At 44.8% G+C, this 27,487-nt stretch overlaps 1 protein-coding gene across 2 annotated transcripts in view; it reads right to left on the reverse strand.

Moving 5' to 3' along the window:
• MYO1D (myosin ID) overlaps nucleotides 1–27,487 on the reverse strand; it is a 98,769-nt gene that overhangs the window by 53,607 nt on the left and 17,675 nt on the right. For both annotated transcript variants that reach the window (XM_034070197.1, XM_034070198.1), the window contains exons 2-15: nucleotides 21,792–22,000; nucleotides 20,846–20,939; nucleotides 19,992–20,157; nucleotides 18,435–18,488; nucleotides 17,411–17,506; nucleotides 16,948–17,064; nucleotides 15,561–15,764; nucleotides 14,338–14,483; nucleotides 14,145–14,259; nucleotides 13,295–13,465; nucleotides 10,069–10,139; nucleotides 9,322–9,396; nucleotides 7,699–7,831; nucleotides 1,932–2,098 (exon numbers count right to left, since the gene is read on the reverse strand). In XM_034070197.1, the coding sequence (XP_033926088.1) occupies nucleotides 1,932–2,098; nucleotides 7,699–7,831; nucleotides 9,322–9,396; nucleotides 10,069–10,139; nucleotides 13,295–13,465; nucleotides 14,145–14,259; nucleotides 14,338–14,483; nucleotides 15,561–15,764; nucleotides 16,948–17,064; nucleotides 17,411–17,506; nucleotides 18,435–18,488; nucleotides 19,992–20,157; nucleotides 20,846–20,939; nucleotides 21,792–22,000 (1,818 nt within the window). The remainder of the gene's footprint in view (nucleotides 1–1,931; nucleotides 2,099–7,698; nucleotides 7,832–9,321; nucleotides 9,397–10,068; nucleotides 10,140–13,294; nucleotides 13,466–14,144; nucleotides 14,260–14,337; nucleotides 14,484–15,560; nucleotides 15,765–16,947; nucleotides 17,065–17,410; nucleotides 17,507–18,434; nucleotides 18,489–19,991; nucleotides 20,158–20,845; nucleotides 20,940–21,791; nucleotides 22,001–27,487) is intronic.

The following is a 27,487-nucleotide window of genomic DNA, read 5'->3' on the forward strand; positions in this document are numbered from 1 at the left end:
TATGTGGGCTTTACTTACTACAAACTTGCCAGGGCAGAGTGGTGCACACAGAGCTCAAATGAAATTTGGAAAGGACATTTAGTATGGTCTTAACTGGGCTTTGCTTAGTTTCCTACTGACAGATATATCGACTACCTTACAGTATTGTAGGGCTAAATAGCAACAAACTCTTCTCACAGAAAAGAATGTTATTTTTAGTGTGATTTCACATACACAGCTACATACATATATATATATATATATATAAACGTATACATGACATATATATATATATATATCTTTTGTCTCTATATATCTTGATATGTATCTCCCTGTCTCCTCTCAGAGGAATCAGCAAAACAAAGCACAGGTACCTGCTTTGGGCTCAGACAATCTGAAAGCTTCAGGGGCCTATAAGGGAGTTAAACACATTTATTGGACTGAACTTTCACAGTACTTATGCCAATGTAAGCAAAGAGGTGACAAAGTTGTGTCCCAAAATCACCTCTCACTGAGTGACTGTGGATCTGTGTTACGATGTGCCAAAGATGCGGTGCAGGAGTCCAGAGCTGAAGGGCCTGGAGCTTCCTCCACATTCCCAGTTTCTCAGTGAGCATGTTAAATATAAAGGAACAGAGATCCCTTGTGATCCCAGTTCACAAACCACTCAGACTGTACAGCTTGTCTCACAAATCATCTCCCCCAGCCCCTGTAAGAGGGTTTCTCATCCAAAGACGAGGAACAAAGAATTCCGGTAAAAATAAACCCAATATCCAGGCCAAGAGATTGTTATTTATTGGGTTTTAACTTAGAAAAGGCAATACCATTATATGCAAATACAGTGTCTGAACCCACACACTGGAGATGATTAATCCCACTGCAGGGTCCAGTAGAACAAACACTACAATAGCCTGAAAGCTGAACCAGTTGCCATGAGCTAATTTGGTTTACGGGCTGTAAACATGACTTCTGGTCTTCGGCTTACAGGAGCTCATCAAACCTTCATTAAAAACAAAGCAGCTGTTTATATTAATAGTAATCACACAAATCTGAACAGTAAGTTTTAATGAACTCCACATGTGAGGGTGAAAGCATGCTCTAACCACTGCCTGATGTTGAAGAAAGCTGATCCACAGCCCTGCAGGCTGTATTTACTGAGCCAGACCCTTTCGTTCCACTTCAGGTATCATGAAATACCAAGGCAAATTTCCACTGTGAACAGCAAAAGATCTTTTAGCAGCATTTTGTTTCTAATGCATGACATCCCACCTGCTCAAAGAGTTTCATGTTCTTCTACACTCACAGCCTTTTTCTCACCTGACTCCACTACAGAAGTGAAAACTCAACTCACTATTTCATCAGCACAAGGTGGAATTCTCACTACTCAGGTTAATTCACTGAAGCCACAAGAAAAATTCCAACCTAAAACATTGGTCACAAGTCTGGTAGGAATTAAGAGGGCAAGAAGTATTAAAGCCACATTTTAATGGGGTCACATTGCTATTCCTCTTCTGAATTGCAGTTCTAAAGTGCAGAGGTTTTCTCCTGTGCACGTGTCACTGTGCATCATCAAGCACCTCCCAAGACACAGTGTCTGTCTGTCTCTCTGCAACAATTAAGCAATGTTCAGAGAGAAAACATAAGTTAATTAGTTCTGGTTTGAGGGTTATACTCTGGGGAAGAACTTAGTGCACTTTCCTGCTGCAGAGAGTAATACAGCAAATGGATTTTAGCAGAAGTGGAGCCTCTACATGCCTCTACACACATCTGCTGCCACAAAAGGAGAGCAGAGTCCCTGTTAGACCCATGTTATCACACTCAGTCACACAAGTTGAGAGCCCACAGGACTCAAGACTTACTCTTCACTCGAGGGGAGACAGCCAAATCCCACACCTCATTCCAACACCTGAGCTTGAGTCCTACCAAGAGCTGGATGGAGTCACCCCTCCTACCTGTGCAGAAACTTCTCGTAGGTCTGGCGGTAGGCGAAGCCGGCACGCCGCACTCGCACGTTCTCCAGGAGGCCGAGGTACTCAACCTGGTGCCTGCACCGCTCCTCATCAAACAGCTGCGGTGACTTCTTGTCGTTGGGCTTGATGCAACGGACGTAATAGGGCTCCTGAGGGGCAAATCAAAGCAGGTTCAGTGCCTGCAGGCACAGCTGCTGCGCATGGAGACAGCTGAGGTGTCAGTGCACTCGGCATCTGAGGGAGGTTTGGTCACTTAACAGGAGTTACAAGGTTAGAATGGAAAAGACACGAGTGGCACATAAAATGTTCCTCCCCTTCACACACTGCAATGCATCTGTTGATCTGAATCCATGTGTTACACATTTGAGTTTGATTGACCTTGGCTATGTATCAGAACCAGTTCCACATCCTCCTCTGCAGACAAATGATAACAAGAAGGAGCTTCATAAAAGACAGAAAGCCCAATGCAACTCATTGTCCTGACTGTCAGATATGGCTTTCCCAGTATCAACATCTAAAAGCAGCATGGATTACTCCGTAATTTTTAAACTATGCTGAGTGAAATCCTCTACAGTCTGTGCCAACAGGCTTGAATGGTGGAATTCTCTGAACACTACCATGTACAGGGCAAAGCCCATCTTACTTCCAGACCACACCTTCCACAGGACAAGCACAAGCCATCAGCATGTGAGTTCCTCTTTCTGCAACCCTTGAATTTGCAGGCAGCAAAGAACATTGGACAGGGACTGGTGGCTTTATGTCACAATTGAGAACTGAGACCCCTGGACCAGATGAAATGTGGTTGTGAAACCATCTGTAACAGTGCTCTGAGCAAACAGAGGCTCCTTCTCAAAAGGGAAACCCCTGGGTTCTCCAGTGCCTCTTCTGGTCCAGGACTGCCTGATGGTTTCAACCGTGATTCCAATGAAGCAGAACAATGTGGGTGCCAAATCTGGAGACAATACACAGCTTGAGAGTGCAAGAACCCACGACATTAACAAATGGGAGGAGTGGTTTGGGAAAGAAAAAAGGGAAAAAAGCTTAATTTGGTGAGGGCAAATGTAAAGCTCACATTTAGGCAGAAACAGTTCAATAATAAAAGAATGAAAACCTGATTTACACTCATGCTAAAGAGAGACCTACAAGTTGTAGCTCAGCATGAGCCAAGTTCATATTTTTCTAAAGAAAGGGCACAAGAAGAGGAAAACTGGAAGACAAAAAACCCAGCAAGTTTCTACGTGTGTGCACATCACCTTTGGTTTGGGGCACTGCAGCTCCAGCAAGGTGTGGATGGTGGTGAGTCAGTTGAGGGAAGAACAGGCAAGATCAGAACCCCAGAAAAAGGTGACTCAGAGAAAACACAGCTTGAGTCTCGAAGGACTGAGAAGCCACAGAAGCATCCTGATGTTAGATGTGATGTGTTTGAAGGGTAGATATGAAGAAAAGCAAACATTCAGGTTTAGGACAAAGAAGCTTTTCCTACAGTATAAAAATTCAGCTGATGCATTGGGTAAAGAAGGAATGGGAGTGAGATGCCTGTGGAAAGAGAGGGAACCTCCTGCACTAGAGAGGAACAGCCTGAACAACCTCCTGCAAAGAGAAGTGGCAGAGGTGTCTTCAAATGGGATATGAATTAGGTGCATTCCCAAAGTCCCTTTCAGCCATATTTTCTATGATTTGTCTATGATTTAGCCCTATTTTCTATTATTTTAGGTCACTTAATCTCAGGATAATATGAATGGCCCCAGAGTGCTACTTTGCCTTCGGCAGCATTGATGAAACAGGACACTCCTTGACTCTCCTGGCTAGTCCTGGGTGACCAGCACTAACAAGAGGCACACAGAGCTGTTGCTCACTAAGGAGTGTGAATAGACTGAATATGGATAAGGAACAGGCTAAGATATGGAGGCCTTGGAAAAGCAAACTCGTATCCTAGAAACCGATATGAGCCACTGGATCTTCTGGGGAAGATACTGGCCTGGAAAGTTTCCCTGCTTTTTTAAGCATGCAATCAGCATCAGGCTGTGCTTTTCTGCTGGAGGGCTGTCCTTGGGGCAGGAATATATGGCACCAAGGAGAGTGAGTAAAATCTAAGTCAACCACCCCTACAAGTGCTGGCAGCATCCCTGTCTTGCAACCATGGAGTGTGTAAGTAGGTATGGGAAATGTGTGCATAAACGGAAGTATGTGTGGACAATGTATGTTCTCACATAGCATTCCTTCTCCCCTAGTGACTTCATCTTTCCCCACAAAGTGCATCAGGGGTAGTTCTGTCACAGTCTTTTCTGGCTCCTTTCCTTATAGGGAGACTGAGGCAATGCTGGACACAGTGCAGAAAACTGCCCTGTTCCCAGAGGAGCTGAGCCTGTGGGCAGTGTGTCAGTGCTCTCTTCATCCTGCTCTGCCTTTCAGATCCTCAGAGAGTGGTGGTCTCAGGAATGGAAGGAACACTGAGGACAAGGCTTCCCCAGGGCACAGGCAGCAATGTTAGCTCTGGTCTGTGTGAGGTTTTCTATCTCACAGACAGAATGGAAAGGAAAAAACGGTGAAAAATAACATGCAGATTCAATTAAAAGAGTTTTAAGAGATTACATATTAACTTTTTGGTCTTCCTCCTGAGAATCCTCTCTGCTCTGAAGGTAAGAAGGTTCACACGGGTCTTTATTCACTTGACAGTCTCCTACCAGCTCCCAGAACGTGCCATCTGTGTGGGTGATGATTTTCCTTTCAGCTGCAGAGCTGGGCTGTGCCATGGGAACATGCTGTCATCGCCACTTTCCATGCTCTCAGACACTGGGTGTCAAGCTACGAAGGCAGAAGCAGCCCTTTCAGAACTTCACATCAGCGTTGAAGTGGTTTTGATGTGGCCATGGCAGCTATAACTGATGAAGAGTAGGAGTTTGCTGGACCTGATGCCTGCAATTTATAAACTCTGTATTTTACTCTTCAGTTGTATGGCAAAAAGTGAAGGCCAGGTTGTTAATCTGCTAGAACAAGTCTCTGATGTGATGGGGAATAAGCTATTTAGGGAAAATGCAGGATATACAGAGAACTCCCTGAATTACAACTCAGCTTAGAAGCTGTGAAAAAGGCTGCACTTGTGGAGGTGAATGGTCTGCAGTTCTGCCCATCCCCTCTTGCTAATATTCAGCTAATATCTGCCCACACATTAGTCACCCTTAAGGACAAACCTATCCCAGGTTTAGCAACAGGGTAACATCAGAATGATGCCAGACCATGCCAGATCTGCCCACAGTACTACTGTGTTGCATCTGATTCTAAGATGAAAATAATTCCTTTGATGAGAAGGATATCACAAATAATCCACATTCAATCCACAGAACTGCAACATCTTAGATGGCTGCCCCATCCCTGGCAGTGTTCAAGGTCAGGTTGGATGGGGCTTGGAGCAAGCTGCTCCAGTGGAAGGTGTCCCTGCCTGTGGCAGGGGGGTGGAACTGGAGGAGCTTTAAGGTCCCTTCCAACAGAAACCATTTGATTATTCTATGATCTTGAGAACAGATGAACCAAATCAAAGAAATCATTAGGAGCATGAAGTCAAGAAAGTACATCCCACCCCTCTGCCTCAAACGGAAATGGCATCCCCTGTTCATTACTGACATTACAGCCCCTGCTTCCCAGCTCTTCATTCCTGCTAACACAAAGTCCCTCCATCACTGCAAAGCTGCCTGATCAGGTTGTTACTCATGTCTTTGTCATGCAAAAACACAACAAGCTTCAATGCAAAAGATCTGTGACTTCCAGCTCAGCACAAAGAGGAGTCCTGCGTCTGCCTTCAATATCAAAGGCAGAAGTCAAGGTGCTGCTTTCGTTTCAGAAAACAGAAATAGGAAGTTCCTGCACAGACAGGAGATCATCTATCAGAGCAATTACAGTGTAATTAAAGCCTCTCAGCAATGACAGCTATCAGGGTAAATTCTAAAGCAGATTATTCCATGCTTACAATCCCACCAGCCTCAGCTCTTCAGGGGGATAATTATGCAGCTCCCACTATTGCACCACGAGGCTGTCAAGCCCGGGAGCAGCATTTTATAGATGGGAGAACTGAAATGCAGAGGTGTAAAGGCCCTAGCTCTGAAAGCCAGTTGGATGCCTGATGGCACACCTCAGGTTTTGGTGGTTTCTTTGGTTTTTAAATCAAGCGGAGCGATTTTTAGGTGTTTAAGTATTAAAAAGAAAATGAAGCAGTTTCAAGCCATTTCTCTCTAAACAAACTCCTCCTCAAGAGGTGTCTTCTCCTCTTGAGCTCTTTAGATGAGAGCAGGGATAGGACACATGACTGACAAATCTGTGTTGGATAAGTTCAGTCACAGTGCTGACATTATAACTTTCTAGAGATGAAGCCTGTCAAGCTGAATAGGAAGAGAGCTATGGAAGGAAGAAGAGTCAAACAAAGGGGGTTACAGAGAAGGAAAGGGGAGGTGTAAGATATGTAGGTTGAGAGAGTGTTCCTGGAGAAGTTCATCATTCACAGCCATGCCAGGCAAAGAGTTTCCTGGGTCAGTATTTAAAAGAGAAACCACCCAAAGTACCTTCCAACCCAACCCATTTCATGGTTTTATGAAACCATCAGCTTGAAATGCCACAAAATTCAGGCCTATCCTCATTGAGAAACAGCTGAGGAAAACATAAGGTGCTGTTATGTCTCCCTCTGGACCCAGAGACCACAGCAGCTCACAACACTTGTGCAATGTGGTTTGCAGAGAGCTGTTTTTGTCAGTTGTTACTGCAGGCTTCCCACAAACAGACCTGCAGGGTCCAAGCCAGTCAGACACTAGGCGTTGTTACTGTGGATTCCCAGAAATGCAGCTCTTGTCCCAGGTTAAGCACAGGAAAAACGAGCAACATGCCCTAAGGGAAGAATCTCAGTACTGGTAACTGCAGTGAGCAATGTCCCCAAAGGAGACAGTCTTTTTACCAGCCCAGGAACAGCGACTGTCACCCGCTATCCAGCCCCCAGCAGAACCTGGGACAAGTATCCAAACTGGCAATGACTCAGAGGCAGAGCAACCCAGTTATTTGTGCATAACCAGTGTCTAGCAGAGCATGGCTTCAACACCCTGTTGTTAGCTTGCTAATAACATGCACATAGTATTAACTCTCCCAAGACTCACCTCACAATGATCCTGGGGACAGAATGGCCAAGCAGAAGCACTATCTTTCTGCACTGTTTCACCATCTGAAGTACACAACGCTTATCTAAGGAATCGCTTATCTACGAACCCTTATCTAAGCAACCTCTCTTTTCTAGAACACACCAAAATTCAGATCCCTTAAGCTTGACTTCAGGACAGGTCTCACCAAATTTGGGAAGTTTTTAAGATGTAGAACAGCAAGATCTCCATTAAAAATAGCTAGAGCTCAATCACGTAAGTTAGTTTGCAAACTTCAGTACCCACAAACACTGTTTTGCAAGGAGCATTAGCCACGGAAACTTTTAAACAGCAGACTCCAAAGCGCAAACTTCACTCCCTTCATTCCAGCTCTCCAAAGGTTGGCCATAAACATCTCCTTTGCTACCACAACTCCTGAGAAGATACTCACAACACTTTGCCCTTTACCACTTCATTATTCTAACAACATATCCCACTCGTCTGGGCTCACTGTTCACGTCTCATGGACCACATACCCCTTCCACAACAGCACCAAGATGCCAGGAGTGCAGCAAGGTCACCCAGTCTCTCCACAAATCAGAAGTTGGAGCTGATTCTGCAACAGAAATATTTACCTTCGATGCCAGGTTGTCCACTAGTGCAATCATGGAGTTCTTAAAAAGAGTAGCAGCTGTCAGAGGTCTCTTGGTTACCTCAGTGATGCTCAGTTTACCTTCAGGCCACATCATCTTCAACACAGGGTTAGAGCTGCAAGGAAGTCTCTTTAATTTCACAGTCTAACAGCACTCAATTCAGAATTCAACAGCTTGCTTTTGCCCAGATCTGGTGTTTTCAGCTCAAAGCATATCAGCCAGGCCAGAATGACATTCCTGGGAAAAATATCTCTTGCTCTTGAGCAATATATGGCTCAAGCTGAATCCACTTGAAAAATGACAAGCGCATTCTCCTTCAGATAAAGATGTGTGGTAATGGGATAGTGAAAATCCTGCAGAGGTGATCTATCAAAAGCAGAGTTGGCCTTTCTGACACAAAAATAAAGGATTTAATCAAAATAGTAATGAGTAAGACCATAGCCCGCAGCGTCCTCCCTTGGAATGTACTATCTGATTTCAAGCTGTATTTCTGCACCATTCTTACTATATAAAATAATGTATACATTTTAGCCTGTATTTTCTTGAAGGGTTGAAGGTGAGGTAGAATGCCCATGATGGATGGCAAGAGCTCTGCAAGAGACAAAAGCTGAAAGCAGCTACAGCTATCTAATAGCCAATCTATCACATGCTGTAATATGGTGCAAGTCATCTTTGGGAGCAGCCTTTTACCAGGGACTTAGTGGAAAACAGAGGTTGCATTTGATGAAACCTCAGGACAGCAAATATTTTGCAAGTTTTGGTTAATGTGAAGCCTTGAAAACACAAACAGCAAAAGTGTTCAAGGGAGGACCCTGAGTAAACATAGCTGTCAACTGAGTTCACAGTTGCACCAGGTTGTAAGGGAAGTAGAGCAGTGCTGTCCATGCAGCTGCAGGTTATTTCATGCTGACTTCTGCCTCTGAGCAAAATCTTGGAAAGGTTGAGAGAGGCCACAGTTACAAAGCATGAGACCACAGCCAGTGCCAGCTGCCATGGAAAACAGCTTTCTGGGATACTGATACATCCACACACATTCTGAGAGGAATTCTCATTTGCTCCAAAGGCAACTTTGACCTCAGGAGTATTTCTAAGACGTGACTGCATAGTTTAAATTCTTCATGTCACTGCACATATGAAAATGATTCAAATCTATTTGCCTGGCTTTTCCCCTCACCCCTATACCTTCTCCTAAACCAGGAACTTGTAGCTGGGGCCAATGATGTCTGTTGCTGACTATTCGGTATCCTTAGCATTGATTAAAGAGAGCTCAGCAATGATATATCTGCAACTGCTCCAAAAAGCTGGTTAATGACAAATGAAGCAGCACAGGTAACCTCTGCACAGCTATCTTGATTGCACAATGAGTTGTTTTCAAACCAACACTTTAAATTGAGTTCAATTAAAGGTGATCAGAACAAACCCATCAGACTAAGGACTTGATCCTGAAAAATCAAACTATGCAAAGCTCAGATCCCAAACAGAGTGTTTATTCACATGCATTGCACACCCAGCAAGGGCAGTGTCAGTGCAAACATCAGCCTCTTCCAGCATCCACTCTCTGACAGCTCAGGTTTAAATTCACCTCGTTAATATTTGTATTCCTACCTGTTGTACATGAGGCGCTTGAAGTCTTGAAATAAAGTGTCCTTGTTTTTGTCAATAAATCCAGTGACTGAGTAACTAAAATAAAGGAAAAGAGAGTTAATTGTAAAGAAGCAAAGTCTGTCTTTGAGCTGCTGTATCAGTGTGGCAGCAGCATCCCTGCACTCCTACAGACACAGCAGCTGCTAATCAGGAACCCAGCTCTGTTTTCCAACCTACCACTAATTTGCTGCATGAGCACTGTTTGAGACTGAGCTCTCAGCCCGGCTTCCCACCTCCAGCACAGAACACACCCCAGCCAGGTTCAGAAAGTGACCTGAACTCTGCAGCACCATGACCCAGACACCCACCAGCACCTGAACAACTTAGAGTTACACTCACAGATTCTGCCTCCAGAAGCCAGAGCTTTATATAATCATACCAGTGTCTAGACCCGATTTTAGTAGCTCGGTACAGCTTTCTTGCATGAACAGTACTGGCTTTCCTTTCCTCCTTTTTCTTGAAGCACTGCTCTCCCCTCACCCTTCTCCCCATGTTCTTTTGTTTCCACTTCAAGTATAAAATCCCATCCTGTGTAGCAAGTAACCAGCAGAAGACTGAATTGATACTGCAACTGCTGCGCTCTGTAATTGTGTATGCCAGGTCTTCTGCTTCTACCAGCAGCAGCACTACATTAGAATGTTGTACCACTTCCAAGCTGGCTACAAGACAAAAATAGAAGGTGCAACTTCCTTTTGGAAGAAACCTTACATCACATCTCCAGCGTAGTGTTTGATCCGGAAGTCTCTGTCGAACTCCAGTGTCTTGTCAGTTGCACAAAGCTGAAATCAAGTCACATCCATTAAAACATCACCCCTGGCCTTTCATGGAAGAGCTCTATAGGATTTTTCATGGATGCATTAGAAGAATGTCTATTTGTACAGAATCAAGTTGCAAAAGGCTATAGTAGTAAATGCTCCATCCCTGGCAGTGTTCAAGGCCAGGCTGGACACAGACTTGGGCAACATGGTCTAGCGTGAGGTGGAACTGCCCATGGCAGAGGATTAGAACTAGATGGTCCAACCCAAACCAGTCTATGATTCTATGATCTTCCTTTATATTTTTTCCCATTACACCATCACTCCTCAGCAAAGAAATGAAGCAATCAAAAAATGATAGAAATGCAGCATAAATACAGTAACACACACACAGAAAAGCCAACATCTATAGTAAATGATGGGTCCAAACCTCTCCCATTCCTAACCCAACAAGTATCTTAACTACCTTCCATCTCAAAAAGGACACAGAAGAACTAGAAGAGGCTTGCTGAAGGACAAAAGCAATCAACAGTACTGACTGACTGCTACAGAAGGAAGGATGAACCAAACTAAACCTCTTCAGGTTAAGAAGGGAATGCCACGAGATGGTGGAAAATTACATGGCAATGATGTTTTTTAAGACAGCACTCCATGTTTTGCTGCTCAAGAACTAGGAGGCAAGAGATGTAACCTAAAAGGGAAGAGTAAGGAAAATGGGAAGAAGGGAGCTCTTCACGTGAACAGTGAAGCTGTGGAATTCTGTCAATTAAAAAATAAAGAACAAACCCCTTTAAGGACACCAGCTCTGATTCAGGAGGCTCCTGGACTGCAGCTCACTGGAGACTGGGAGCATAACACATCATCATCACATCTTTCTGATATCCTCTTCTCACTTTGACATTCACTATTGCCTACTACCTTGGAAGATACAGCAGGTGGACTAGAACAGACTTTCTGATAGTCTGCCCTTCACAATGAGCTTGAGATTGAAACCCTCAAGAACCTGAAGATTCAGCAATTCACAGCCTGTCTTCCTTCAAAATCTATCTGTCTATCCTTCAAAAGTATAAGATCAATTAAAAAGCTCAGAACTTAAGGAGGTTGAGAAAATGAACCTGTGATATTGAGAAGTACTATCAGAACAGTTTGCACATCTACAGATCTAGATCAGCATTAGCCAAGTCAGAGAAGGACAGCCCTCTTCTAGGAACATGAATTTTGCTTCTATTTTTCCTGGTTTACTTGGTTTTCACCAGGACAACCAAGCAGACAGCAGCAGACCAGACATACAGGACATAAACTAGGACACTACTATTTAGGGCACAGCAGCCCATCTGAGCTTATCCACATGGAGCCAGTGTGCAACATGCTCTACAGGGGAGCAGCGAAGCATTAACTCAGGCTGAAAGATGGGAGCTATTCCCATAACACATCAGCACACACTTTAACTCTTTAGGAACAGCTCTGATCTATGCTGAGCTTTATAGTAGCCAGACAGTCTACAAAAGCAATGATGAAATGAAATCAAGTCCTTTAGTTTAACTCAAGCTAGAAGAGGCTGGCTTGGAAAGCTCAGATTTCCTACAGTAGTTCTGGATGGGATGGAAGAAGACCCCTTAGATACAGTAAAAGACATCTGCAAAGACACAAGAGGGGGAAAAATAATTATGATTTAGAGAGTTTTATGGATCAATATTTTCAAGGCTGTATTGATCTGAAATTAGCAAGCCATGAAGATACATCATACCCTCCCTCACCATTACTTATAGCAGTATTCCTTGTTCCCCTGTCAGGCTGGGCAAACAGTTTTCTGACAATGCCTCCTCCTGCTGAGGGACTCTGCAACTGGCAATATTTTCTTTTAATGGTTCCTATGCTGCACAAGAACTGCTGAAGGTAAAGACTTAAACAGATTCATTAAGAATTTTCAGTTTACAGCATCCCATATGAAATTCAACCATCCCATTCAACAGCATCCCATATGAAATTCAACCCTCTTCCCCCACTGCACCAAAGGACTTCCTGCATGGTGGAACCACTTCACCTTTGCAGCCATGGAACCAAGGACAGATCAGAAACTGAACTCCTGTCTCCACCACCTTACATCTGTTGACTAAAGAGCTTCAGAAGCTGGACCACTTCCCACACGACCCCACTGGGGAGGATTTAGGACTCCATCCCCCAGGGTTCACTGTATTGAATTCACAACACACTGTGCCTAACTTATCTCCTGCTTAAGCATGCAAAACCTAAGCTAACTCTGAGCAAGGTGCCCATTTGCCAATGTCAGGTGAGATGTCAGGTGAGCTGCAGCTAAAGGGCACTTCAGGAAAGCCATAGCTGGGAGGGAACAGTGGTTATTCTATTCCCATCCCAGCTGTTACCCAAACAAGCCACATCCAGACCTATTGTTTATCCTGAGCCTCCCTGAAGCAGCCTTTAGCACAGATCTTACACAACCATGCTAATTTTGTATTTCTGACCTACATAAAACATTGTGCTGGGGTGGAAGGAAGAAGGGGGGATCAGCATTCCCAATGATGCATTTCGAATGCTTCTGAACTGAGAGACATCAATAAACTAAAGGTCTTTATTTGATTCTGTAATTAATCAGGCTGGTGACCATGATTTCAGTATGCTGCCAAGCCAGGAATAAATAAAGCCTTTTCATCTGTACATTCTACCAAAGCTAAAACAAGGCTAGGGGCCCGAATGCTCATAGCAGCAAGAGGAGACAAGTGCGTTGTGCAGCCAATGGTGCTGAACACCAACCCCTCAGTGATCCTGCAGAAGTGTGAATAATTTCACTGTCACTATGTATTAGAGCAGCCTGGGCAGAGTACCACGTGTGCTCAAGCTGCACATCCATTGGCCACAGATGACATCATGATATGTCAAGACACAAGCTCACACTGCTTTTATGCTTGGAATAAAACTGATCTCACATTGGACATGCTGGAGCTCCCTCTGCCGGGAATGGAGCTGCGAGAGGTGACCTAAACCCAGACCAGCTCCATGGGCTGGAGCTGCTGCAGCTCTCAGGCTCTGCATGATTCCAGCCTCAGATACCCTTCAAGTGGCTTTTCCTTTAAACCATTTTTACTTACTCCATTACACCTTCAAACTAGAAAAGGTACCACACAGGAAAGGAAGGCTTGATGGTACAGAGAGCAAGTTACCTTTCTGCTGGAGAAGTGAGCATGCTTCCCTAGCTTGTTGTTAAGGGCCTCGAGGAACATCTCATCTGTAACTTTTCCAACATTCATGCAGGCATCATCCAGAATGGAGATGATCCCTTTGTGCTGCTGCTCTACCAGGTCAACAATGACCTGGTTGTTGAAGTAATCAATCTGTAACAAACAAGAAATTTGTGATTTGGGTAGCAAAGAAGGAGCACAGCAGTGCTGGCCTCTGAAGAAAAAGGTACCTTGTGTCTGACTAACAGCACAGGGACACTGTTCACAGGGGAAGGAAGCAGCTTTCAGTATGCCAATCACTGATTCAGAATCAAGCCAGCCATTCTTTAACACCACAGAGCAGAGAAGGAGATTATTCAAACTCCTCACATAAATCTCAAGACCTTTGCTAAAAAACAACGGTGACAGAATGCACTTTGAGGTGTCTTTTGAAATTCAGATGTGCACAGTCACCCCAGTGAAAACTGACATTGTGAAAGGCACTTGAACAGGACAAATGAAGATCTTTACACTTTAACTTCTACAACCAGACAACATACACAAGCACTCAGAGCAGAAGCACTCAGTGACGTGTGCGGCATCACAGAGGTGCCACAAATATGCTTTAACTCAAACCTGGAGTCACTCATTTTCCCACACCACAGCAAAAAGAAGTGTGGTGAGGTAATTGTGAGCTTCTGCAGCCTGCTTTCCAGATAGCAAGTCTGACAGTGCAGCCGGCACACATGGCCTGTTGACTTCAATAGGAGCCTACATGTAGAGCAACTGTAGATCTCAGCCTTGCGCTGGTACACTGCCCTCAGACCGATCTCTCTCCTGCCAAATCACTCACATGCTTCCAGGGAATTCCCTCTCGCTGGTACTCTTCCTGCTCCTGCTTTAGAACCAGCTGAATAAAGAGCTGCTGTAGCTTTTCATTGCAGTAATTAATGCAAAACTGCTCAAAGCTGAAAAAAAAGGGAAAAAAAGGGATGAGTGTTGTGGGAAGGGGGAAGGTATCTAACTGCACCTCAGCAACAGCTCACCTGTTATTGTCAAAGATTTCAAAGCCATAGATATCCAGGACTCCAATGACTGTGTTTTTGCCATGTACTGTAGTGTCATAGTTCTTCACTTCAATCACATCATTGATGTGTGTCACGATCCAAGCAAAGAGGCGCTCGTAGATTGCCTGCCAGGGAACAGACACTGAGGAGTTCTGCTACATCTGTTGTAGCTCTTTCTGGTAAATGCAACACGTGGTGCTACAAAGCCTAATTCAAGATGCTGTCCTAACCACACAACAGCTCCAGATAACATTCTGCTCAGAGTGAACAGTACTGACATAAAGAAAGTGTTTCTTGTCTTCCCGAACTCACTTAGTTGCAGTCTCAGCCCCAGTGGGGTCGGTAGGTACAGCAGCTCCCCTCAGTTGATTCCAGTCTGCTTTTCAGCTGCCTAATAACTTCCATTCTGAGAATTACTTAACAATATTGAAGAGCAAGTGAGAGGTCAGTTACAACAGTAACAAGTGAACACAATGGCAGAAAAAATATTCCTGTTCAACTCTGAAAACGTTCTGTAGGCACAGGTATCTTTGAAGTCTCTGTGTTCAAAATGTACTGGGAAGCTGTACAAACACACGACCTTCAGAGAACAAGTTAATAACCAAGGATCTTCATCACTTCATCTAATCTTCCCTTGATTTCTTAGCAAAGGAAAGACAATTGTCACTCCTTCTCTCATCAGTATCCTCTGCAAAAACAGAAAGCACTTAGGGTTTCAATCCTGAGCTCAAGGTGTTCCACTCTCTGCTCTCTGAATTCAACTGCTAAACAAACTCCAGAATCACGTTGCACAAAACATTCAGTACAATGGGTTCCTGTTGCAGGGACCGGCAAGCCAGGCTGGCAGCTCCCTCCCCTCTGCTGGCTGGGGTCAGGCTGCCTCAGAGCCAGGGAAAGCGCTGCTCTGCAACCCTCCTATAGAATACAGAAGCACATACATTCAGGAATAAATCCACATGAAGCACAAGCTTCCCGTGTCTCAGCAAGCACTGTACTCCTTGAATCATCCAGGAGTCCTACAGGGACCTGAGCACTGAAAAATGTTCAATTCCACAGGCAATTCAATGCTGAACACCTTCCTCAAGCATCACCATTCTTTGCTGTACCAAGTACAACTCAATCAAAAGGCAAAATCAGAAGAAATGCATCTGAGTTATTATCACATACAAAACTGGATGCAGAGAAAGGAGATTTAAACTCACTTTTGCAAAGGCATCTCTGCCATAGGTGGCTTCTTGTTCAGTATGCTGTTTGTCAATGACATCCCGACCTGTAGCTACAGTTCTGTACAACAAAGCCTTCTCCACCATGTCAAATTTTGTTGACAGCAAGTCTGCAATGATGGACACAACCTTGCTGTTCTCGATCACAGGTGTGTCACCATCCACAGAAAACTTCAGGTTTCCCTGCAAGAAGCACCAAGAGACTCAGTTTCTCAATCTTGCCTTTTATTAACACAACCCAGTGCAGCCCTAGCTCACCAGCTGCTATTCAAGCCAGGAAATCTAACACATCAGAAGGGCTGGCCATGCAGAGCCACACAGAGCTCCAGCATCAGTGGGAGCAGCAAAACCTGACTCACAGCCATGCATTCCTGCTCAGGGTTTGGGAAAAACTCTTATCAAACCCTGCCTCAAAGATTCGAGTCCAGCCATGGGAATTACATGAAGTATCAAGCACTGGATGGAATGTTTCCTTTCCACTCCAGCTCATCACAGAAGCATGAGGCTGCATTGTTATTGCAGTGTTACTGCCCACCAAAGCAACGTAAATATTCCAGGGAAGCTGACCAACGAGCAGTGCTAATGGGACTGGACTGACAGCAGCTGCCATAGCAGAGCTGGTACTGCATACCTGCAGTGCCAGGAACAATTAGAAACACCACTGCACTGGGTGCTCTCACCCCCTGCCTACATGGCCTGGCTCTGCTCTGCTTCTACTCCTGCCCCAGCACTGGGGCACAACTGCCCCAAGGAGGAGGAAGAATTGGGAATTCCCTCATCTTGCCTACCTGCAGTGCCTCTCTCCTCAAGGAAGCACGAGAGCTGAGCTACAGGGACACTTCACAGAATGGGAGGCTCTGTGGGTACCAGGAGAATGCAAGTGAAGGAAGGATTTCCTCAGCATCAGAACACAGAGGATTAAGAGATCTCCTGTATCTGGCTGTGCTCAAGTTTCCATCACAGGTGAAGCACCATCTCCCCAGCAAAACCACAGTGGTGATGGTAAGCATGAGGGCAAAAGGGGACAGAAGGATTGTGAGGTGAGAGTTCCCTACCCCCTCACTGCCAAACCCACGCAAGTCGTTTTCAGAATATTTAACAGCTCCCACTACTCAATGGTATGTCTGGTTTGGGATATGGAATATGCAGGAATAAATGTCAACTTCCATCAGTACTGCAGTGCCTGTTTCGTCCAGGAGCTTCACTCACCACTGGAACAGTTCAGCTGTAAACTGTATACACTTTTCCAGTCAACAGATCTTCCAACTGCTTCTGCAGCAAGGGACCTGGAGCTGCTGGAAGCACAAGTGCCCTGACCCCTACTGAAGACCAGCCTACTCCTACCTGCAGAAGGCAGAGTGCTCACCAGGTGAAGGATGACAGCCACAATTTTGTAGACAGTCTCAATCTCCTCTTGCTTGAAGCCTATCACTTTCATGGCATCAGCTACTGCTTTGAACTCTGCACCATCATTGATGGAACACTGAGGGGAAAGAGATGTTTGGGACATGAGTGACTTAATGGAGGTCAACTGAGAGAAAGCAAAGATTTTTACAAGCCCATGAGAAATATGTACAAAGGTGATGTCTCTCCTACTACATTTTCCTGCTTTTTATAAGCAGACACAAATGCAGTATTTACATGTACACACACACTTTGTCTCTGAGGGCCAGAAACTCCATTGCAAATAGCACACTGATGTCACTTTTCCATATTTATCTTGCAAATACTGGTCTCACCTTCTGCCAGTTCAGCAGTACTTTGAGTATTCCAAGAAGCATTTACAATTTTAAGCCAGGTTACCCCTGACTCATTAACAACACCCTCACCTTTATCTGTGCTCCAGGACAGATGTATTTGTATGCAGACGCATCCTTCTGTAGATGCAGAGAACGTAACATCTGGTCAGACCCCCCCTGGAGCAGCTGCACAAAGAGCAGTTTAAGAAAAGGTGAATGAAAGAAATAAAATCCTTCCTTTTTCTCTTTCTTATTCATCTGCTTAAAAAGCAAAATCCCAAAATCATCAACTTAGTGCTATAAAAGCAGCATCTGGAGTGACAGCACAACACATGCAAAACACACAGTCTGCATCGTTGTAGGGCTCTGACCATCAGCAAGTGGTTTCCCAAATGACTGTCCTTTTGGGTGACACAACTGTTTAGAAACCCAGCCTGAACCTCTTTACAGAGCAGACACTTCTCCATCTGTGACATGCCACAGCTGTGTCTTGGCAAGCACAACTACTGCTATTCACAGGGGCTTGCCAACATGGAAAAGGCACATGAATGACAAAGGTGCTAACATGCATCCTGGAGTAAAGAGTAAGGGGGAAAATAAACAAACCTGTGTTTGCCTTACTGCAAAACTGAGAATAAAGGTTATACCAATATGTTATAGTAATAGGCCAACTATTTCCCCCAAAGGACACACAAGGGAACCACTATACAATATGAAAGACATTAAAAAGACACACACACACACACAAAAGAAGAAAGCCATCTTCGTGTCATAAAATTACTTCCATATGGACTAAAAGCCTCAAGAGAAAACAGAGGAATTAGAGTTATTACAATTAAAACATTGAGTCAAAGTCCAGTATTCTACCAGATTTGTTTAGTTAGCCGCCTTTTAAGTTTACAAATGTGTTAATATGGGACTGGAGGATAGAAGAAAATAAATCTTCCCATGCTCCTTCCCCAGACCAGGCCTTGTCAAGGAGCTCAAGAACCTCAGCTCACCCAAGATGTAACAACAAAGGAACCCTTCACAAAGGGGGTGAAGGCTTTAAATATTCTGTGTGTCGTGTGGGAAAGGTGAGGAAAGTCACTTGTGTCAGCAAACCAATACAGACCTGGTAAAAAGAGTGAAAGCTTCTCTCTCCCGCCTGCTGCACAATCACACGAGACTGTAGGGAAACAACACAGAGGTGGGTATTCCTGGACACAGGTATCCTGCCTCCCAGCCACCTTCTCCTCAGCCACCAATGCATCGCTTCACCGCTGCCAGGACACCCCCAAACTAACCTTACTTCTTGGGAAGTCTGTAACAGGCACCATTAGCTATTTGCGACCATGGAGATGGAAGTCTATGATCAAAAAGACCAGCTTGTGGAACATCTGCAATGTCCTACTTCCAGTCACATGGGGCAACTTGAATTGGATTTCACTCTTCCATGAACTGCTTTCATGGAAGAGTCAAAATGTCATTTTAGTTCAAGAGTTATTTAATTGCTGGGAATGAAAACAAAAGGACTGCAAATAAAAGCCCCATGGGACATAGGGTAACCACTTCTACAGCCCCAAGACAGGCTGGGCAGCAGCACCCAGACATTGTATGAGCAAATGCTCTCTCTACCAAAGGGCCCTGGCTTTAGGGAGGAGGCGATAGCTCCATCTTCAGAGCACTCATTCCAAATCAGTGTAAAACAGCACAAATAAGCAGCAGAAATTCAGTCAAGCAACATTACCTTATTTCGTGCTACGACTTTGAACTAGGGAGAATGACACTCTGTGTGTTCCTGCAGAGTGCAAATTCACTGCCTGGTGACTGCTGCTGCTTGGACCAGAACCTCAACTGCTTTCAAAATGGAAACCAATTTAACTTGGTAGAAGTCAAGAATATGAAATAAAAGATGAGGATTTAAGTCACTGCAGCCCTACCCCTTTTTTGCATTAGAGTATCACATGTTACATGTTTGGGTTTGTTGTTTTCTCAACATAAAGTGTTTATTCTGAATACAGACTGCAGGGAAATAAAGGGAAAAGTAAAAAAGACAACCAATCAAACAAACAAAAAAGCATGTTGTGAGCAGATGCAGTCAAAGGGATAAATGGAAGCCAGACGTGTGTCTCTCACATAAACAGAGCTGTGAATTGATCATGCCCAGCTTCTCTGGGGAGTTTTACATATTCCACTGTTTTCAGCCACCACCAAATGACATGAAAAAAACAATTATGCTCAGGATCACTGGAACAGATAGAATCAAAATCCCTAAAAGATCACACAAGGTTATTCCAGAAGAACACTCCTCACCCTGCCCTCGCTGCTTACAGCCCCACGTATCAGCTGCTTCTATTCATCACTGAGATCCCAGTGGGGGGAACTTACAAAAGAGTTTCGCAGATCTTAGGTTAATCTCAGCTTTTGTTCTGGAAACAAAGCACACAGACTTATGTGCCCATAGGCTTTCGAGGAACACTAGTCCCTTAGAAGGTTATAAAATAAGGGGGCACTGCCAGTGCTTCAGCAGCAGTTCAGTTACTCTTGAGGCAAAATGAAGCCTTAGACTGAAGGAGCTTCTCTGCTCTCATGTCACCTGCTGACACCACCTTTGGAAGGCCTGTCTATTGGCAAAACACACATTACATAGGTAATTACACAAAAGCCTCTAGAATTGAGGGTGGTTTACCTTTTCTAGTAAGTAATTATTGATATGTCCCCCTATTGGGTCTCCTTTGAAATCAAAGTTGATATCCATGTATTTCCCAAACCTGCTGGAATTGTCATTCCGGTTTGTTTTGGCATTGCCGAAGGCCTCTAACACACAGTTGGATTTCAGCAGAATGTTCTTCACTCTGAAACACAGATGGATGGAAAAAAGAACAGGGTAAGTCCAGACTTACATATCCAAATCATGGCAATCCTTTTCTGCAGCATTTCTCCAGCAGAGATGGGCTTCGATGGCAAAGTTCAAACTTTTCCATGTGATTTTAGCAATCAATGCTGCAAAATTCCCGATGACCAGGGATTTGAAGTCAGATAAATGCCATCAAAATCAGCACCTAATTAGTACAAGAGACCATCTAATAACATGGTGCTCACCATCATAGAATCCCAGACTGGTTTGGGTGGGGAGGGACATTAAAGCTCATCAGGCAGGAACACATTCCACTGGAGCAGGTTGCTCCAAGCCCCTGTGTCCAACATGACCTTGAGCACTGCCAGGGATGGGGCAGCCACAGCTTCTCTGGGCACCCTGTGCCAGCGCCTCAGCACCCTCCCAGGGAACAGCTTCTGCCTCAGAGCTCAGCTCAGTCTCCCCTCTCTTAGGCAGGTTCAAGCCATTCCCCTTGGCCTGTCCCTACAGGCCCTTGTCCCAAGCCCCTCTCCAGGTTTCCTGCAACCCCTTTAGGCACTGGAGCTGCTCTCAGGTCTCCCCTTCAGGAGCCTTCTCTTGTCCAGGCTGCCCCAGCCCAGCTCTCTCAACCACAGAAAGAGACCCACAAACAGAATAATTTAATTCTTTCTGTTCAAAGACCTTACCTTTCCACCTCAGCCCTCTGCCCTGGGTTGGTAATGGCTGCTATGTAATGCATAATATATTTACTGGCCTCAGTTTTCCCAGCCCCACTTTCACCTGAGGGCATAAACACAAAAGGTGACACAGCAAGTGGAAAACAGCAAAGCAAATGAACAGCATCTCTTAATTCTACCCCAGAGCATTTTGGGGTTTTGTGTTGCTTGGATTTTTTAAAGCAATTTTATTTGTATGCACTTTGCACACAAAGTGCACACAAATACTTTTCTAAATACAGCCATCACCTGCCTGGTTGTTGCTGCTTTGCTGACTTAGAAGCAGTTAAAATGCAAGGTTGGTAAAAGGCCTGCGGATACAAAGGATCAAAAGGAATATTGTTAGAGGAGAAGGACAGGCATGCAGAGGCTTGGCCAGCAGCAGCTCTGGGAGCTGCAGTACAAGAGGCTACTGTTGAGCACAGCAGCTCTGGTCGCTCGCTTTTCAGAGCTGCTGGAGCACAGGAACACCGAGGAAATGAAGTGCCAGGATCCAGATAGCGACCGTTCATGGTACAAGCCCTGCTCCCACTGTTTGGGCCACGACGAGTCACCAGTCTGGCCCTCGAAACAGAGAACAAAACCTCAGCTTGTCATCTAAGGAACAAAAATCAGCAGTTCTCTAAAGAGACAGGAGCCGTGCTCACACTGATCTCCATTTACCCAGGCAGGGTAAGCAGAGGATGTGCAAGTTATCGCTCTGCATGCATAGGTTAAGCTCATGACTGACACCAGCTCTTGAATTAGACCAGAAATAATTGTTAAGGTCTCCACAGACAGATTCAGATGCAAATAAGCAGTTTTAAAATTCATGAAGTTTTCTTTTATGAAATGCTGCCATTAGCCAAATCATTCTTCTGCTGCTGCCTAGAACTTCACAAAGTGTTCATCCTCATGCAAAGCTCTTTCAGCTCACCTGATATCACAATGCAGGTGTCTTTGGATCGTCTCTTCATCGCCTTGTAAGCAGCATCAGCAATGGCGAAGAGGTGAGGAGGTCTCTCATACAGCTCTCTTCCTCTGTACTGCTCAATCGTATCCCGCCCATAGATGTTCAGGTTTTTGTAAGGATTCATGGAAACTACCACCTCCCCAATGAATGTGTAAATCCGGCCTTTTTCAAACCTACCCGGGAGGAGACACAAGGGAAAAGGGAATCAGACACAGACATCAGAATATGGCTTCCAAGCAGCTGCCATCACCATCATTTCATCAGGTGAACTCTTGAATCCATCACCCCACCGAAACTTCACAATAGAGCATTTGCTATGGATATGAGCTGACCCGCTTGGCCCAGAGGGCACATTAATGTACCACATAGAGCTCTGATGTTACAAGCACTAAGAACTTGGGCTCCCTTTGAATCTTCAAGGTCTGATCACATTTGGAAGATAACAAACCAAGATACAAGCCAAAAAGGAAAGTATGGTCCTACAGCTCTAGCCATTACCTTCCACTCCACCCTCTGCACAAGAAAGCACTTTGATATCACCACTGCTGCTAAACCAGAAGATAAAGTATTGTGAGAACATGTGGAAACAACCAAAACCTACCCTTTACCTAAGCCCTACCTGGTCCTTCGTGATCCTTCTGCAAACACAACAGACAGTAACTTGACATTTGCTTTTAAAAAGGTGCTAAAAGCTGTTTCCAAATGAATTCCTATTTCAGTTAGCTATCTAGCAGGAGAGCACAGAGGGGATCTCAGATCAACGGCTGAAGGATTCATACAGCATTTGCTTCTCAGCTGGAGAAAGGATGACAGCAGATTTAGAGCTCAACAGGCAAACTGCCATTTGTACCATTAAATACCTGTCTGCGCCCTGTATTTAAATCTTACAACATTAGATGGCACCACACCACCTCTATCGAGTGCGGGGGCCTTTCTAAGCCTTAAGGGACTCCACAGTTTCTAGCGTTCCTTTATGGAATTTATTACCACCCCCATGTGGTGACAGGCTTGACATTTCCTATTGTTCACTGGAGAATTTCCTGCAGCATCTTGGCAGTGTTGGCTGTTAGCAGGTGTAATAAAACTCCAGCAATCCAATCTAGCAGCCAGTATTCCACTTCCTAAAAGTGATTTTGCTTCTAATTCCAGCTTTCTCCAGAAAGACTTCACCAAGAGACACAGCAATTGCAAAGTGTCTTTCAGTTTTACCTGCAGTCAGTCCTGATACACATGTGCCAAGACATTAGTGAGCTTCAAATACAAACGTGTTTTCTGTTTTAGCCATATATGCTGTTTGAAAGCTATAAAAACTAGTTTAGAAGACCTAAAGCCATTATAATTACCAATACTGACTGCAGCTCAGCAACTCTCCCAACAAAGGGTAGTGCACTGCACAACATGAAGCAACCAGCACAGAAGCCTGGTGTGAAATATGGAATCACAGCCCAATTCTTAAGGCAGGCTCAGGTCCCCAGAAAGTCTCACACACTCAGTCCCTGTCATCTGCCACCCCTAGTTTGAATTCTTTGAAGCACAAAGCACCTGGGAATGGTGGTAGTTGGAAGATGCCAAACAGGCAGAAGACACACGTGGTGCAGACACTGGATACCAGGCTGCTCATCTCCTGCCCTCTCTGGAGCACATGAGGAACTCTACATAGACATAGGAGAGTTCAAGGAAAACCAAACGCACACAACCCCATTTCTAATAAGGAGATCAAATCACACTGGGCCATACGTATGTAATAGAAACTGTTACAAGGACATCAAACCCAGCAGAATCCTGCCCATCTTTTTGGAGACAGGACATTCAAAAAGGGCCGCTTGCCCAGTGGAGAACATAGACTGCCCTCCAAAAGTCACTGCATAGCAAGCACATAACCGTGACCAAGGGCACTATTAGTGATGATAATAAAGTTACAGCAGCCTCTGGATGAGGTTTTAAGCCCCACCACACTGCCAGACACTTGGCTGAAGGCTCCTGGTCAGCACAGGGAGGTTGACAGGGAGTGTTTTAGCTGCTGAGAAGAAAAATATAGTAAGACCTCCCTAATGAAGTATTGTGCCAAGTCACCACCACAGTACCCAATACTTTGACCTCTTCCTTAAGTAATGAATTATGTAAACTTCCAGCAGCAGAGCACAGTTTAAGTTTCCTCCCTTGGCAGTTCAGTGGCCCCAAATGCCTCGTAAGCAGAACCTCCAGATTTGCCTCGGCCCCACGGTGGGATCCTCCTAAGAGCCCCAAGCAAGGCACAGCTTAGCTTTGGAGGGTCATTGCTGCAACACCGATATGTGCAGTGGCTTGACGTACTGCTTGCTTTCTTCCCTGACAGCTCTCTGACAACAGAGCTCACATTTGGCCTCAAAGTCAAGTTTTAGAAGGTTTTACTAGACTGACAAATTGTGGCTTCAATCTGTGGCAAAAGGCAGATGGAGATGAGGGATAAGGAGAAGAATACATTTCTGGGCTTGCAAATAGGCAGTGCTCAAGCTTGGCTATAAGGGTATAGAATTTATGAACAACCAACACCCACATTTACCTCTCTATTCATTTTTCTTTACTTCTTAGCACCGAGCTGTGCTTAGATGATCCTAAAAGGAGCTGTCGCTTCTCTCCCCTCTGTGCTGATAAAGCGTCTTTTCATCAGACAGCCCAGCTCAGCACAGCAACAGGCCAAGAACAGCAGAGGCTGTTTTCCTGGCTGCATTGCTCCGGTGTGAGATTCCTGCCCAAGAAGAGCTCATGAAAACCTAAGAAAACAACTGACAGCAGCAGTCCAAGCTGGGAGGTACAAGCTGTGTTAGACTGGCTGTTCTGCACGGCAGGATCACAAAGCCAGATGACAAAGCCACCCAGTGCTTTTGGGAAAGGCTCATCCATTGGACATCACACTCCACCAAGGGAAAGCTTATCAACATAAAGAACAGCGTAATCCTTCACATAGGACTGGATTTCTGTCATTAAAAGCAATATACAGCGCACCTGATAGAACCCCCGTACCTACTCCTGAGCGTCAATGCCCTCCTGGCCAAACCTTGCTTTGTACCTATCAGGAAAATCAGATCATCTTGTGCTGTGACACTGAGAAGACTTCCCTGCGATGATTCTATTGGAGTAACTTGTATCAGCATCTTCTGAATCTTCCACTAGCTCAGCAGCCAAAAGGAAAGTTACCATATTCAATCCTTGTGTGTTCTTTTGAGGAGGAGCAACAGCTCTTTCATGAGAAGTTTTGAATACCAGTTTTTATTACCTTGTTCAGCCATCAATTGATAATGAGAAACTACAAACCAGTAAGTCACAGAAATTATCTAAAGGGATAGAAATTGTTGCCTAAGAAGGACGACTGCCAAGGCAAGAAAAAAGGCTCTTACTTTGTTTTGTAGCTGTTATTTTTAGGGACGGGAGTTGATAAAAAAGAATGTATCCCAAAATCCAGACATCCCATGTTCACATCCAACTGCCATTGGAAAACACTGCAGAAACCAGCCAAGTGAAGCAGAGATCTTCACCACCAGAGAGCACTCACATTTAGGATTTCTCCCACCTGACAAACACTCCAGTCAAAAATAAAACTGCTCTTACCGAGGAAATGATGCAACTTCAAATGCACTCAGTACAAATAAAGAGCTAGCTGGCACCACTTGGAACCCATACTGCAAACCAACATCTGCAGCATGCAGCCCTTTGCACAGAGGCACCAACCATACGATCGCCACTCAACTGCTGCACTTCAAACCAGACAGGGAATTTCTGATTAATCATTTACATCCTAACTCCTCAGTACAGAAAGATAAACAGAAACTTATGGGGCTCACAGCAGCTCTGCTGTGTCCAGAACTAAGCTCATGCTGAGATCACCTGTGCCAGCTTCCAGGGAATCCGTCTGCAGCGAGATCCCAGGCTGGGGCATGCCACGGCGCCTTAGGAACACATTTACCATCTCTCCATCCATCTGTCTAATGTCTGAGGAGCAGAGCAACTGCTGGAAAAACCATGTCAGGTCACCAGCTGTCTCACTTGAAGGGAGCTGAAGTGTAGCTATTGGCATTGTGGGGCTGAAGTGTAGCTATTGGCATTGTGGGGCTGAAGTGTAGCTATTGGCATTGTGGGGCATTTTCTTCTGGGAAAAGACCTCTGAGCTGGAACTACCCCTTTCACCACTGCTCCCAGACTGACATCCCGTTCTGCTTTACCTGCGGGTAAACACACAAGAGCTTTCCAGCAGCAGCAGCAGGTGCTCAATAGAACTCCTTCCTCTCACCCCTCCCTGCTCCCAATGCTATACAGATGCTCCAGAAGCAGAACATCTGCGCAAGTCACAACACAGCCACGAGCTGGAGACAGCCTTCATTTCACTGTACAGCAGGGGCTTACAGGAAAGGAACTGTTCACAAGTGTAATTCCAGTCATTCAGGACAGATACAGGAGCACTACAGAGGCACCAGCCTGCACTGACAGACAACAGCAAACCCAGTACCCCTCAAATTTAACACAACTAAAGCTGATGGTTTCAAACTATTACCTGTTGCCAGCTTACTCAGTAACTCCAAAGCACAAACTGAAACATTTCCTTATGAGCATACTGCTTTTCTTTCTCCCCCCTTTGTGCATGGGAAGAAGGATCCAGCAGCTGCACACCTCTGGTGTGTGAAGAGGCACAATTCATTTTCTGGATGCAAACACCCTGTGTGGTTTGGGTTATTCCCCCAAAGGGGTGCATAGATCTTAAGTTATTTTTTACCACCATATATATATATTTAAACCCCATTTCTGCAGGCTTTGGCTCTGTTCTTATTGCAAACAGGCACAGAGACATCTAATTAAAACTCATGTTCATGGACAGTCAAGGATGGGCCTTTAGGATGTGTTAACTAAGGAAGGGAATTCAAGTAGACTTCTGGCAGTGAAACTGTATTTACCTGGGTTTAAATGTAAGACTGCATAGCCAGCTGTGCTGATGCAAAAGAACAACTACTCTACTTTGGGAACTGACTTTGCTTTAAGCATACCCTGTGCGTGTCAGACAATTGTGTCTTTTATATGCAACACCAGGTCTCTCTGCTCAGATTTCAGGGCAACATAAAGACTTTATTTTAGGTAAACTGCAATAAACTCAGCTGTCAAGTGGGAAAAAATGACTTTTAAGTCTTTCAGTAAGCTGCTCATAAACTGTATTACAGCGAATCATCCTCAGCACAAGAGAACTCAGATAAACAGGATTTGTGTTGGCAGAACTAGAGCTAAAATATTCTGCACTTGGAAAAACAGAGCAGAAAACTGTCCAGTCAGTGTTACCTCCCTGCGCTGGGAACAATCCAAGTATATCACAGCCCAGAATATGCATGTCTACAATGCTGTGATCCATCCTGAGGGACAGAAAAATGGGAAATGAACTTCATTTAGTGCGCAGGTGAAGATTTTCCTTGCATTTGTGCTGCACGGATCAAGCTTTCAGATGGTGCCAGTTGAACAAAATAGGAAATGCCATTCAGCGCATTCTGCACCACTCCTTTCCTGTGCGGAGGGAGCAGAAAGGGCAGTTTGCAGTCAGCTTTGAAAAGAAGGTTAAAAGAGTCCTTTGTAATGATGTCATGGGTTTTTTGGTTGGTTTTTTGGGGTTTTTTGAAAGAAAACAGTAAACTCTGAGTGACTGG

The sequence above is a fragment of the Melopsittacus undulatus genome, chromosome 17 (genome assembly GCF_012275295.1).
Source record: "Melopsittacus undulatus isolate bMelUnd1 chromosome 17, bMelUnd1.mat.Z, whole genome shotgun sequence".
Lineage (NCBI taxonomy): Eukaryota > Metazoa > Chordata > Aves > Psittaciformes > Psittaculidae > Melopsittacus > Melopsittacus undulatus.